The sequence below is a fragment of the Maniola hyperantus genome, chromosome 10, assembly GCF_902806685.2.
Source record: "Maniola hyperantus chromosome 10, iAphHyp1.2, whole genome shotgun sequence".
Lineage (NCBI taxonomy): Eukaryota > Metazoa > Arthropoda > Insecta > Lepidoptera > Nymphalidae > Maniola > Maniola hyperantus.
This window is the reverse complement of record NC_048545.1, coordinates 2456755-2470634: the sequence shown is the minus strand read 5'-3', so window position 1 is coordinate 2470634 and position 13880 is coordinate 2456755. Positions and strand designations below refer to the sequence as shown.

The 13880-nt window shown below is 40.7% G+C and overlaps 1 protein-coding gene across 1 annotated transcript; it reads left to right on the top strand.

The window, feature by feature from the left end:
* The first annotated feature begins 268 nt into the window (after nt 1–268).
* On the top strand, nt 269–13689 carry ALiX (programmed cell death 6-interacting protein-like protein AliX). The gene is made up of 14 exons (XM_034972464.2): nt 269–504; nt 797–915; nt 1113–1240; nt 2880–3033; nt 3916–4040; nt 4634–4946; nt 5288–5411; nt 6627–6810; nt 7805–7999; nt 8456–8572; nt 9341–9703; nt 10420–10572; nt 11197–11317; nt 12065–13689. Exons 1-14 carry the CDS (start codon nt 305–307, stop codon nt 12277–12279), a joined length of 2511 nt encoding a protein of 836 aa, XP_034828355.1. The 5' UTR covers nt 269–304; the 3' UTR covers nt 12280–13689.
* Nucleotides 13690–13880: the final 191 nt, after the last annotated feature.

Here is a 13880-nt window from a genome sequence, read left to right as displayed (position 1 = left end):
ACACGTACATTATTGTCGATAATAATGGAACATACAGTTATTTTGGCTATGGTTTTTAGCTTGCAGCTGCAGCCAATCTGATCGATCGAGTGTTTGGCGCTTCCATTAGATATGGACTATAATCACATTTGATTTGGACTATTTATATTCAAAGAGTTAAGAACTCAGTGCGGCTATTTTTAAAAAGACATTTATTTGTCTATGGTTTTTCGTTGCATTTTTGATTGTCAATAAATGTCAAAAAGAAGTCAAAAGTTTCAAATTGATATTGACATTTCGTTTCACAAACAAATCATTCGCAGAAATGGCTGAATTGTTATTTGTGCCGTTTAAAAAATCCTCCGACGTTGATATCGTCAAACCTCTGAAGAACTTGATCCACTCAACGTACAACACAGGGGATCTCAATGAAGACTTCACAGATCCCATCAACGAGCTCAGCCGGCTTCGCACTACCGCTATTTGGAAAGTGTTCGAGAAGTCGTCACTAGATGTTCTTTACAGGTATTAACGCATGAGTCATTCACTAATCATTGATTCATTGCTCATAAAAAATATTACATTAGAAACAACTAAATTGACCAACCATCTCTTGTATAAATGTAAATCCTAGTAAGACAACAAAGAAAGAACCATCTTCTCATCTGACCATTGAAATACAATAAAAAATAGAAATAAATAGTCGAATGACAAAGTCAAGGCCTTAAGACTGATACAAATCGAAACTGTTTTTAACTTAAATTCACAGCCAAGGTTCAATTTAATTCTATAGTCTGACAAGGAATTTGTTTTATAGCTACTATGATCAGCTGGCATCATTGGAAAGCAAGATACCTCCACAAGAGGTCCAGATCCCTTTCAAATGGAAGGATGCTTTTGACAAAGGGTCCCTATTTGGAGGCCGGATGAGTCTTAGTAAGTATTTTTTTTTGTAGAAATTTCCTATTATAAAAGTACAAACATTCACTTTAACATCAGATTCAAGTTACCCCGGTGTTGGTCTTCTAGCCGGCTGGCTTTCGCTGGCTAGGGCAAGCGATCAACCTGTATCTCAGGGTAGTTCTGATGGTTTGTCAACAGGAATTTTTATTACAATATTAAATGTTATGCAGCTATCAGCTCTCTGTCGTTTGAACGGATGTGCATCCTATTCAACATGGCAGCTATGCAGAGTGCCATCGCCGCCCAGCAGCCTCTCGATACGGAAGACTCCCTTAAACTTGCAGCTAAACTGTTTCAGGTAAGAAACTGTTCACTATATGAATAGATGATCCTTAACTTATTGTAATAAGTAATAAAATTAAAATCCATACTTTCATACTAATATTATAAATGCGAAAGTGTGTTCTGCTAGCTTTTCACGGCTCATCCATTCAACCGATTTTGATGAAATTTGGTACAGAGATGAGATGAGAGATGGTACAGAGAGAAAGAGGAAAAAATACTGAGTTCTTAAATATAAATATATAAAAGCGAAATACCACTCACTCACTGACTGACTGACTAATCACGAAATCTCAGGAACTATAAAGCCTACAAACTTGAAATTTGGAAGGTAGGTTCTTTTGTGGTAAATTAAAAGTGGTAAATAAAAACTACCTGACTATTCATAAGCACTTGTAAAAAGTTAACATGAATAAAAAAAACATTCTATTCTATTCTATTCTTTCTAGGACGTAGGTGTCAGCTAAGAAACGGTTTTGAAAAATTCCCCCCTAAAGGTGTGAAAGGGGGTCGAAGGTTATATGAAAGTCCTATGTTTTTGAAGTTACAGACATGAAAATCGACAGTTAGGTTATTAGCTTTAAATAATAAAAATCTGTATAACTCAATTTGGGAAATTCCCCCCTTAAGGGTGGTAAAATAGGGGGGGGAAGTTTTATAGAGAAGTTTTAACTATTGTTATTTTTGCTTGAAATTTGAAACGTAGGTTCTTTCTAGGGGGTAGATATCAGATAAGAAAGGCTGTAACTAAATTCTCCCCCTAAGGGGGTGAAATGGGGGCTGAAAAGTTATATGAAAATCGTATGTTTTTGAAGTTAGAGATATGAAAATTGCCATTTAGATATTCTGGGTTCTGTGCCTTAAGATGAGATTGAGTGAGTAGAGTAGAGTGAGTAAGGCCTTTTGCAGCGGAAAAATTTCAGATCTCATGAGAAACCAGAAATTTTACGCGGACGAAGTCGCGGGCATCATCATCTTATATTACTAACTAACTAAATATAAATATAGTATACTATTAACATATACTAAGTGACAGAAACCCAATTTTACTATAATATTTTAGCATTTATTAAGGGTTTTAGTTTCAACTTTATCTTGTTCTGTAAAATAAAGGCATTAAGACATAGGCAGATATTTTATATATAAGTTCACAACAATGTTGTTTACAGTGCGACAAGGCTCTCTTGGTACTTGAATGACATTGACAGGGGGCGCTGTTGGAGAACAAAAGCTTATAATATTCGAGCAAGAACAAAGGGTACACTTGACAGCAACGTCAGTTCCGATTTTCGCCCCGCGCCACGTGCCTTGTTGCACTGTGCCTTGTTGTAACTGTAGTAGCTGGGGTTTGCTCAAACTGAGATCATGATTCAAAATTAGAATGGTCTTGATTGAATATGTGTAGGAGTGAATCAGCCTGTTTCTCTAAATTGTACACTTTACAGATAACACAACAGACAATAATATTACTGGTGCTATAAATGACTGATGACAGAACTAGATGATGCCTGCGACTTCCTCCGAAAAATCCTTTGGGAACTTATTGGTAATGACGTCAAAATGACGTCATTTCGATGTTAATGAGACATGGTTCCAGTGCAATAGCAATTTCCAGGACTTACTATTATTATACTATTTTTTTCTGTTGTCTATAGCAAGCGGCGGGTATATTCAACTACATGAAGGGCAACATAATGATGGCGGTGCACCAGGAGACCACGCCCGACCTCAACCCCGACACCCTCAACGCTCTGTCTCAGCTGATGCTAGCGCAGGCTCAGGAGGTCATCGCATACAAGTGTATCCGAGGTATAGTACTTAGTTTTTTTAATTTATAGATTAGATCAGACGGGCCATCTCCACGGGCGAGGAAAACGCAATGAGTCCGACCTACTCTCGTCGGCGATAGTATCGCCCTGTAGTTGTATCTAATTTGGTGCCTGGTGACACGGCGAGACTACCGCCGCGACTCTCTCGTACGTGGACTTCCTATTCACTTGAAGGTGGCCGGGAAAACTATAGTATAACATTTTTCACATCTAAATCCAGGTTAACATGTCTAAGACTACACTATTATTTTAAGTTCAGTTTATTTGTTTGTCCTTCAATCACGTCGCAGTAGAGCAACGGATTGACGTGATTTTTTGCATGGCTATAGTTAAAGCCATAGGCTACTTTTTATCCCGGGAAAACAGACGATTCCTGCTGGATAGGATACCATGCCATTTTCACGCCTTTGTCAATCACGCAGCCACAGATCAACGGATTTATGTGATTTTTCGCATGGATGTAGTTAAAAATCTGGAGAATGACCCAGACTTTTTATGCCTGAAAACAAAGTTCTCAGGAGATTTTCAGAAAACCTAATTCCACGCGAAATCGCGGGTATCATCTAATATCTAGTATAATTAAACGAACGAAGTCGCTTGCATTATTCATACTGATATTATAAAAGTGTGCCTGTCTGTCTGTCTGTCTGCTAGCCTTTCACGGCCCAACCGTTCAACCGATTTTGACGAAATTTGGTACAGATATAGCTTGCATCCCGGGGAACGACATAGGCTACTTTTTATCCCGGAAAATTAAAGAGTTCCCACGGGATTTAAAAAAACCTAAATCCACGCGGACGAAGGCGCGGGCATCATCTAGTCTAGTATATTCTATTCCAATAAATTCTGTTTTTACATTCAGATGAAATGAAAGACAGCATGGTGGCGAAAGTGTGCTCGCAATGTGAAGAGTTGTTCATGGACGCCATGCGCTCGCTGCAGAAGGACGGGCTGCGGAACCTCTGGGACAGGGAGTGGATACCTGCCGTGAGTATACTCTTATATGATGTGTGTCGACATGGGGCTACGGCTGTGGCTCTAGTTTTCTTTTCCTTGTTCAAAGAAAAAGGTTCTATATATATTTGTATAGAATAGAATATATTTTTATTTAAGTAAACTAATCAGAAATGCTTTTGAATCATCAACTAGTTTAATTTACCACTGGATCGAAATGCTGTTCCTACCGAGAAGAACTTATTCTCTAACTGAGAGTACCTTTTTATGAAATGGTAGATTTTAGATGATTGTGACAAATTATGTAAAAAGTTTTGTTTTTAGACATGAATAAAAATACAGATTTTGATATTGAGTTTGCATTCAATTTATATCACTTAGCAACTTTACAAAATTAAAATGTAGTTATTTACAGTGTACCAAGGGTAAACTAAGCTGTAAAACCTTACCTCTGTATTTTTACAAACTTTGGAAGAAAATGCTAATACTAGGTACATAAGATTCCATGATTTAAATTAAAACAGTAGAATCTGCTTTCCCCAAACTGCGTACAGTCACAGACACGAGTTTGTCCTACATGAAATAACTACATTTTAAATTAAAATGTTAACATTTTTTCAATCCAGATACAAGCAAAGCAAGCAACTTTCCGCGGTCTTACCCAATATTTCCAAGCGCAAGTTTGCCGCGCGAACAAAGCCGTCGGCGAAGAGATCGCGCGTCTTCAAGTCGCCACAGAGCTATTGAAGAACATGCGAGAAGGCTCCCCAGTGTATGAGCTCAGTGCAAAGGCCGCAAGGCAACTGGCGGCTGCCATCCGCGACAACGACTTTATATACCACGAGCGGATCCCGGACGCGAGGTCTCTGGAACCAGTTTCACGAGCACACGTCGCTCAAGCTTTACCTCCTCAGGAACGCTGGTCGGCCAAAACTCAGGGTAAATGTTAGATCTTATTTTCTGAGACTCAGTAAAATTATCGGTATAATATGTTCTTGCACACTCCATATTGAGTAGGAGCTCCCTTATACAAGCTCAGTGCTAAGACCGCAAGACAACTGGCTGCTGTCATTTTTTTGTATCAGATTTTGTATACTGCGTAAGCCCTATTGGTCGCTATACAAATTTTGTCCTGGTTTATTTTTACAATATACTTACTTTAAATTTTTTACTCTTGTAGTACAAAAAAATCGAAAAATTTACTGACCAGCTTAGAAGTCCAACTAAATTTAAATCAAAGCCGTAAAATCACTGATTTGATGTATACTCTTTTTGTACAGACCTGTTTGAAAAGCTGGTGCCAATGGCGGTGCATCAAGCCATGCAAGCCAGCTCGGCTCGGCGCGCTGAGATTGTCAACGCTGAGGTCAACAAGTTGAGAGAAGCCACACAATTGCTCAATAGGTAAGATACAAGCTGATGCCAATAGGGGTGCATTAAGCCGTGCAAGCCAGGTGGCTCAGTGTACTGAGACCATGAACATTGTAGGTCTTTAATAAAATAGCTCCTGAAGAAAAGTGCTTTGTTACAGTTTACTACTCAAACCCAATCACTGCTGCGTTTACTGCAATACGGTACTTGACAACTAGTCAAATCAGTAACTTTTTATCAAACGTCAAAACGCGCACTTAGTAAGCGATATTCTATGAAATACTGGAATGTGACGTCACGTCATGATGACGTACTTTTTTAGTTTAATCGAAAATTTAAAATGGTTATTACACTTAAAACTAACAAACGACGTGGATTTTACGTATTTTGGAAGACCCTCTATTTAATAATCATCATCATCATCATCATCATCAGCCTGTGGACGTCCACTGTTGGACATAGGCCTTTCCTAAAGAGCGCCACCACACCGGGTCCTCAGCCTTCCTCATCCAGCCACTTCCCGCCAGCCTCTTTATATCGTCGGTCCATCGTGCTGGAGGGCGTCCCACACTACGCTTGCTTAAACGCGGTCTCCACTCAAGGACTTTCCGGCTCCAACGGCCATCGCCTCTACGACAGGCATGACCTGCCCACTGCCACTTCAGCTTGCTAATAGTTTGGGCTATGTCAGTGACCTTGGTTCTCCTGCGGATCTCCTCATTTCGGATCTTGACCCTCAAGGAAACTCCTAACATAGCCCTCTCCATAGCTCAATTTAATAATCACTGAGAAATAATTTATTTTTGATGTAGTCAAATACCCAATTGTAGCGATGGCATTAGCATTACTTTCATGTTGAGGCTGCTGACTTAAGATTGGCTTACACTCATGTTACACTTCCATCGCACTTTATACCTAAAGTCCGCGACACATCGAGATGGCAATCGGGAATTGAGGCGGGGAGACGCCCCGCACGTCACGACATCTGCGCTCGCCCGCACTGGGTTGGCGCGGGGATTATGCGGGTCTGCGGGACGTTCCCTTCCCAATTGCCATTTCGACTTGTCGCGTACTATATCTTCTTCTTAGCGTTCTTTGGGGCTACGCAGGTTCTTTAGTGCCCTGTATCACTTTGACCGTTTCCGATCCATTGTGATCGCCTCCACTTCATATTTCCTTGTTAAAACCTGTGGTCGCCAGATACAGCAACACTTATACCTATAAATTCAACAATTTTTTCCTCTGCAGCATTTTAGCATCACTCAACCTGCCAGCGTGCATCGAAACAGAAGGAACCGGAGGTGCTGGTCTACCGGAGTCCATCCGCAGTAAAGCCGCGGCGGTGCGAGAGGCCGGTGGCTTGCCCGCCTTGCAGCAGCTCATGGCGGAACTGCCCGAGCTCTTGCAGCGGAACAGAGAGATACTGACTGAGGTGAAACATGCTAGTATAACCTGCCAACATATAGCAAGAAAAGAAGTGAAGGGCGGTCTCTTGTAGGGAGTTCCATACATAACTGACTGAATTCAGCGGCGCTCTGCGACTCGTTTGATGTTGTCTGTCTTCCTAGAAGACCTCACCCCGCAAAGCACAGCATTCAGAGACCCCCAGTCAATATTAGCCAATGATGACTAATATTTCCTTTTCCCCTCCAATTAGGAGTAGGAGTGCTAGTAGTAGGTACGACAAATAGTGCAACGGGTGGGGTTTGGCAACCATACGGATTTCAGTTTAATCGTTGAGCTATTGGCACCGATTCTAAGCACAACCTAATTTTAGAGTATTCGCACCCTCTTCTTACTATTGTAATATGAAAAGGACAGAAGCAGTTTGACATTTCTAAATTTAATTTTTAGATGGTAAAACCCGTGATTTTAGCACGCAGTCGCGAACCTACTGTTTAAATTTGTATTGTGCACTAAAATTTAGAGTCTTTAAATGTGAAAGTCATGTTCCGTTCCTTTTTTAGCATTAGTAAAAAGAAAAGGATGCAGATACTCTAAATTTAGTTTAGAGAGAGACTAGAGAATCGGGGCCTATAGAGGCCCTAATGCTTTATTTTATATATTTATATAATTTCTTTAATTGCTCTTATGCCTTTGTGAAGTGAGGTCATCATTCTAGCACTTTCGGATCCCAACGTCAATCGGTTTTCGAACAACGTCTCCAAGCAGTTGAGCTATATCGGTCTCTGGCTCTCCTACTGATCTCCTCACTTCTGATTACATCACTTAGAGAAACTTCAACTACTCTCTCCGTCGCTCACTGAGTGACTGAGCTTTCTTATTAAAAAATTGTAATCCTATTTGGCCTTATTTTCAGTCTGTTATTATGTAAAATTATATTGTATATATCGCTGTTGATTGCAAAAAACAAATAAAATAAAATAAAATAAAATTACTGATATATAATATATATTTTATTTTAGGCGGAGCGTATGTTACGCGAGGAAGCGGAAGCGGACGCGACGCTGCGCGCTCAGTTCGGCGCGCGGTGGACGCGCACTGAGTCCGACAAGCTGACGGAGGCGATACGCGCCAACGCGGCCAAGTACTCGCAGATCATCGACGGCGCAGTCAGAGCGGACGCCATTGTGCAGCAGAAGTTCAAGCAGCACAAAGAGGTCAGTGGTTGATTGCATAGCTTGGGAGTAGCATGGATAGATGGGGGTCGGGGGTAAATAGAATCGGTGTATGGGAGCAAGTGATGTGGACTCGACCGTAACAATAGAGAGATCTTCATCCTCGAGGACCGCTGAGAAGTAATTGGCATATAGTCAAATACCGTATTTCAACTCCATTCCAATGTTTGGTTGATTCTGAGGTTGACAGTTTGGTGTATGTTTTGTAAATGGGAGTAGTTATTATTGACTTTTACTTTGACTGACGTGTCAAATGACACTTGATATACCATGATACCTCAAAATTAGGGATAATTTAGGACGGGTGGGAGCAATTTTGAGTTGATTTGGATTAGGGTAAACCAGTGTTTACCCTAATAACACGTTGAGTGTGTGTTTATGTTTTGTATTATGATTAATGTGTATTTTTGTAGATTAAAATAAATTGTAATCGTACAGAGTATCGAGCTACTGAGTCGCAGCGACGACCAAATAGACGCGGGGGTGCCCAACGCGCCCACGCCGACGGGGGGCGACGGAGACGCCGTGCGCACGCTGCGCAAACTTATGAACACGGTAAATGCGTCATACATGCAATAGTACTACAAACTGTGATAAGCCTAGTGGTTAAGACACATGTGCGATATTCGGGAGGCTGCAGGTTCTATCCTGGAAACGCATTACTAACTATCACTAACTAATCTTGCAAATAAATAATTTCAATTTCAACTTTTCGGGAGTTATGTGCGTTTTGATCAATTAAATGTCACTTGCTTAAACGGTGAAAGAAAACATCGTGAGGAAACCTGCATGCCTGAGGGTTCTCCATAATCTTCTCAAAGGTGTGTGAAGTCTGTCAATCCAATCTGGCTAAATAAGCCAGACGGGGTGGACTATGGCCAAACCCTTCTCATTCTGAGACGGAGACCCGTTCTCAGTAGTGAGCCGGCTATGGGTTGATTATTATTGTTATATTTATAGTAAGTTGAATGAGACGCAACCAAATGTTGACAAAACCATTATGCTGCCAATAATGCAATGGGCAGGACATGTGCAACGCAAGGATGACACAAGGTCCACGAAAAAGTTGTTGGACAGCAAACCAGAGGAGCTTAGAGGTGGAGGAAGACCTAGAGGTTGTTGGATAGACGGAGTGGAGAAGGACATGAGGGTTTTGGGGCTTCGAAGCTGGAAGGAATCTGCTTCTGATCGGCCCCAATGGCAGAGCTTGCTTGACCAAGCCAAGGCTCACCCAAGGCTGTAGCGCTTTGTTGATGATGATGATGATGACGGCTTCGTATTTGCCCAAAACATGAACATTTTTAATATTTTATTTTTCATCAGGTTGAAGAAATAAAATCGGAACGCGACGCAATCGAATCGGAGCTCAAAAGCGCAACAATAGATTTGCAGGAGAAATTCCTTTCTGCATTAGCAGCAGACGGCGCTGTGGATGAACCTGCGATATCCGCAGGGGCCCTAGGCGCAGCCCTGGCGCCCTTACAACGCAGGGCTAAGGAGTCCTTAGCGAGACAGGAGAACTTAGCTGAGGAGTTGCAGAGGAACCATGCGGCGTTGATGGAGACTCGAGGAGGCGCTAGTAACAGGGACGAGGTGTTAGGGAAACTGTGCGCGGCGTTCGATGCGTACCAAGATTTGACGAGCAACTTGAAGGAGGGGGTCAAGTTTTATAATGATCTGACACAGGTAAGATGCAATAAAGAATATTTGATTTGATTTGATTTGTTAATTACACTTGATTTTACTTCCTCAGGAAGTCCTTCCTTAGGAGAATGTCCTACAAAGTTTGTTCCATTTACGATGCTATACAACGTGTTACAATTGTAAAATATTGCTATAGTTGAAGACTTGAAGGCATTGTCCTAAGTGTAGTAAATAAGGTCATTTAAGCATGGAGTGCATAAAATGAGGCGCTTTATTTATTTTTATTTATTCATTATAGCCGTACACTTTATAGATAACTAGATGATACCTGCGACTTCGTCGGCGTGGATTTAGGTTTTTTAAAAACCCGTGGGAACTCCAATTTTTCGGGATAAAAAGTAGCTTATATCCTTCCCCGGGATGTAAGCTAACTCTGTACCAATTTTTATCAAAATTGGTTAAACTGTTGGACAGACACACTTTCGCATTTATAATATTAGTATGGATAAATCGGTATCGATGAATCGGTGCGGCCATTTTGTGAGAATCTTAAATAAATTTAATAGTCATTGTTAACAAAAAAACATCGACTAGATTTAGTTAGGGCACATCACTATACCGTCACCCTTATCCATGGTGTCTCAAAAATAGTATAATGGGACTGGTTGCGACGAATTCGCTTCGCGTTGCCACGATTCTACCGCGATGTGCCTTGAGCATAAGTTTTATATTTTTTATCACACCTATATTTTTTGTAGCTGCTGGTAGCGTTCCAAAACAAAGTGTCGGACTTCTGCTTCGCGCGCAAGACGGAAAAGGAAGAACTGTTAAAGGACCTGACACAGGAGGCCTCGCGCTCCGTGCAGCGCCCCGCGCCTTCGCCCCCGCAGTATCAAGATTCAGTTAATGAAGTATGTACTTATACAGGATGTAACCAGAACGCTGGCAAAAACTTAGTGTTATTGTTATACTACCTTAAACACAATCCAATACCAATAACCATTTGCCTCATTTTGTAGTTTTTAGTATTTTTCAAACCCGCAATGTATAGCGTGCAAAACTCGTGTCAATGCCCCGCCTATGACGCGGCATTGACTTCGAGTGGCCTACTTACGCAACGTTCATTGACCGTTAGATGTTTATTTACAATATATCGTAAACTTAGGTATATATTTGTCTCTAGTTTTTCCATGCGACTTCGTGCACAAAGTTACAGGTTTTGAATAGCCTGTACTTAGCAAAAGCTTAGCATCCATCTAGGCCCCTAGATGGATGCTAAGGAAACATAACACCCAGAGCAGGGTGTTTTAAAAAAGTGCTTTACATATTTTGTTTAAAACATTAAAAAAACAGTAATTTAAAATATGTGCTTAGTTATGATTTTTAATTATGTTTAGAGGTTTTTTTTTTAATTTATTCCAATTAAAAAAGTGCTGCTGTAGCGGCGACGACACGGGCTGATTTTTGATGTGAATATTAGTACAGATTATTTGAGAAGCAATTGGCCCTTTACTAAAATGTATAATGTGTTCCAGCCGCCCGTTGTGGCTACTAAGAGGGACCCACCCCCCCGGCCACCCCCGCCCTCCGCCGCACCCGCGCCTGGCGCGTCCCCGGCCGCCGCCGCAGCGCTGCCCTACCCTCAGCAACCACAAGGTACATACCTTTTATCAGACCTTACTTACCTTTTTGATGTAAAACTTTTCAGACTCTACTTGAGAGTAACTCAGAACTTTTCTAGACAGAAGTGATAATAGTGTTTTACCTACTCTACCTAAACAACCGGCCAAGTGCGAGTCAGACTCGCGCACCGAGGGTACTCGGGTATTTTTTCGACATTTTGCACTATAAATCAAAAACTATTATGCATAAAAATAAATAAAAATCTGTTTTGAAATGTACAGGTAAAGTCCTTTCATATGATACCCCACGTGGTATAGTAATTATGTTACTTCGAAAATTGAAAACTATAGGGTACGACAGACAGACAACGAAGTGATCCTATAAGGTACGGAACCCTAAAAATTGCGGAACCAGAAGGATTCTAACCTGTGTGGCCTAGGTATCACGCCTGGAGCGCCTTTGACCACCAGGCCATGGTTCACTTTAAAAATAATTATTATTTAAACGCGCTAATTGTTTCCTACGTCTCTAGCAGATTATACAGTCGAAGACTATGTAAATGATAAGAAAGCTTGGATTTGACTCGCTCCAGCAATTGCTTGTACAGTATGGTATAATAAGATTGTAAATTGATCTCTTGAAAAGACCAACCGCCGAGTTTCTTGCTGGTTCATCTCGGTAGGAACGGCATTCCGAACCAGTGGTAAATTAAACTAGTTGACGATTCAAAAGCACTTGTAAAAGTTTACTTGAATAAAAATCTATTATATTCTATTCTAGGTATGCCGCTACCGTACGGGGCGCCTCCGCTGGCCCCGTACCCCGTGTACGCGCCGATGCCTGCGATGTACAACCCGTACGCCACGCTGCCCTACCCGCACCACGCACCGCGCGTGCCGCCGGGCGCGCCCTACCAGCCCTACCAGTACCCGCAGCACCCCGCCGGCTACCCGCAGCCGCCGCCCGCCGGCTACAACCCCTACCAGCAACAATAGACACACCACACGACACTACTCAAAAACTTTTTCAAACTACTGTCCAAAAGCAGCATTTTAAAGGCGGAAACAAATTATTTATCGGACGCGGTTGACGGAAGTAGCGGACGTAACCTTGGGCCGTCCTTGAACGCTCGGACATCCGCTAGAATTATGGCCGCTGCGTCCCAAACGACTGTGCACACCTATGTATGTATATTCTTTATTGCACCACGAAACACAAATGACAGGTTACAAAAAAGAAATCTTAAAAAGTAGGTACAAAAAAGCGGTCTTATCGCTAAATAGCGATCTCTTCCATACAATCTTAACGCTAGGGAATGAACAAATGGACACCTATCTGTCGCGGTTGTCAGTTGCGGCTTACGGACACATCAGATAGTTTGTTTCCGCCTCTAGCCAGATGTAACCAGACCAGTTTTTGGGTTTCAAACATTGATAGAAGCAAAACTAACGATTCTCTTAGAAAAGCTCGTCAAAAGACGTTCGAACGACGTTGTAACAGATAGCAATGATATTGAAACAATTCACTGTTGATGATCATATTATCTGGGGTTGTAAAGAATCAGGGTGGAAATAAGTGCTACAGGCTACAATAAAATTAGTTTTATGTACAAATAATCAAATTACTTTTACCGTAATCTTTTTAAGTTTTATAAAAATGAAATTAATGTAGTGTGAACAATCGAAAATATACTAACTTAATGATTTTAGTCAGCTATGTGGCAAGGTTCAAGCAATCGATATTTATCGCTATATTCGTGATCCGTTCTATAATAATAGAGGTACTGAACAAACAAACAAATCAAAATACTTTTTTTTCTAATCCGCACGTGTTTAACCCACTGAATACATATCTGAACTCATTTTAAAGCAATATGCCTAAAAATTGTGCTAAGATTGAGTTTATGATTGAGTCTATTGAGTCACTGAATAAAAATTTGAATTTATAATTTCCAAGCAAAACAGCCTAAAACTGTACTAAAAAGTCCAAAGTTCGTGTTTATATCAAAATGGTACAATTATAACTCATCGGAAATATTTGCGCACCTCGCTGGAATGCGCTTCCCCGCAGCTCACCCGCTTTCGCCTATCCAGTACCGGTGCAAACGCAAGCACGTTGCATGACGTCACTGAGCCAGGTTCGCAGATATTTCTGACGGCTTGTACAGTATAGGTTCAGTTTCAACAGCTTTTATTCAAATTATTTGCTTATCCTGTAAAATTCAATTTCGTGTAATCACACCATTTTGCATGCAATTTTATTGATGTTTAAACGTGTAATATCCGATCGCGATATTTACTGGTGGTCTGATCCTTGCCTATTATTATTATTATTAAAACAAGTGAATAATTTTATTATTTATTTATTATTTTATTTTATTTTTATAATTTTTATGAGTGTTTTTACCTACACTTCACAATTATTTAGAAATTTAATTTTAATTGTGGGATGGTGTCTTTAGATTTAAAGGGTATGTTGTTAATGTTCGGAGTATACTGATTGTTAAAGCATTCTCAATTTAGGCTTAAAAATGATATTCTAATAAAAAATAAATAAAAAAAAACTATAGGTACATATTATATATCATTATATTATT

Bases quoted from the DNA above. Each gene is read 5' to 3' on its own strand.
- ALiX (XM_034972464.2), top strand. From the start codon at position 305: ATGGCTGAATTGTTATTTGTGCCGTTTAAAAAATCCTCCGACGTTGAT. The intron at 1,241-2,879 runs GTAAGAAACTGT...TGTTGTCTATAG, and splicing joins TTGCAGCTAAACTGTTTCAG to CAAGCGGCGGGTATATTCAA. The intron at 4,947-5,287 runs GTAAATGTTAGA...CTTTTTGTACAG, and splicing joins CTGGTCGGCCAAAACTCAGG to ACCTGTTTGAAAAGCTGGTG.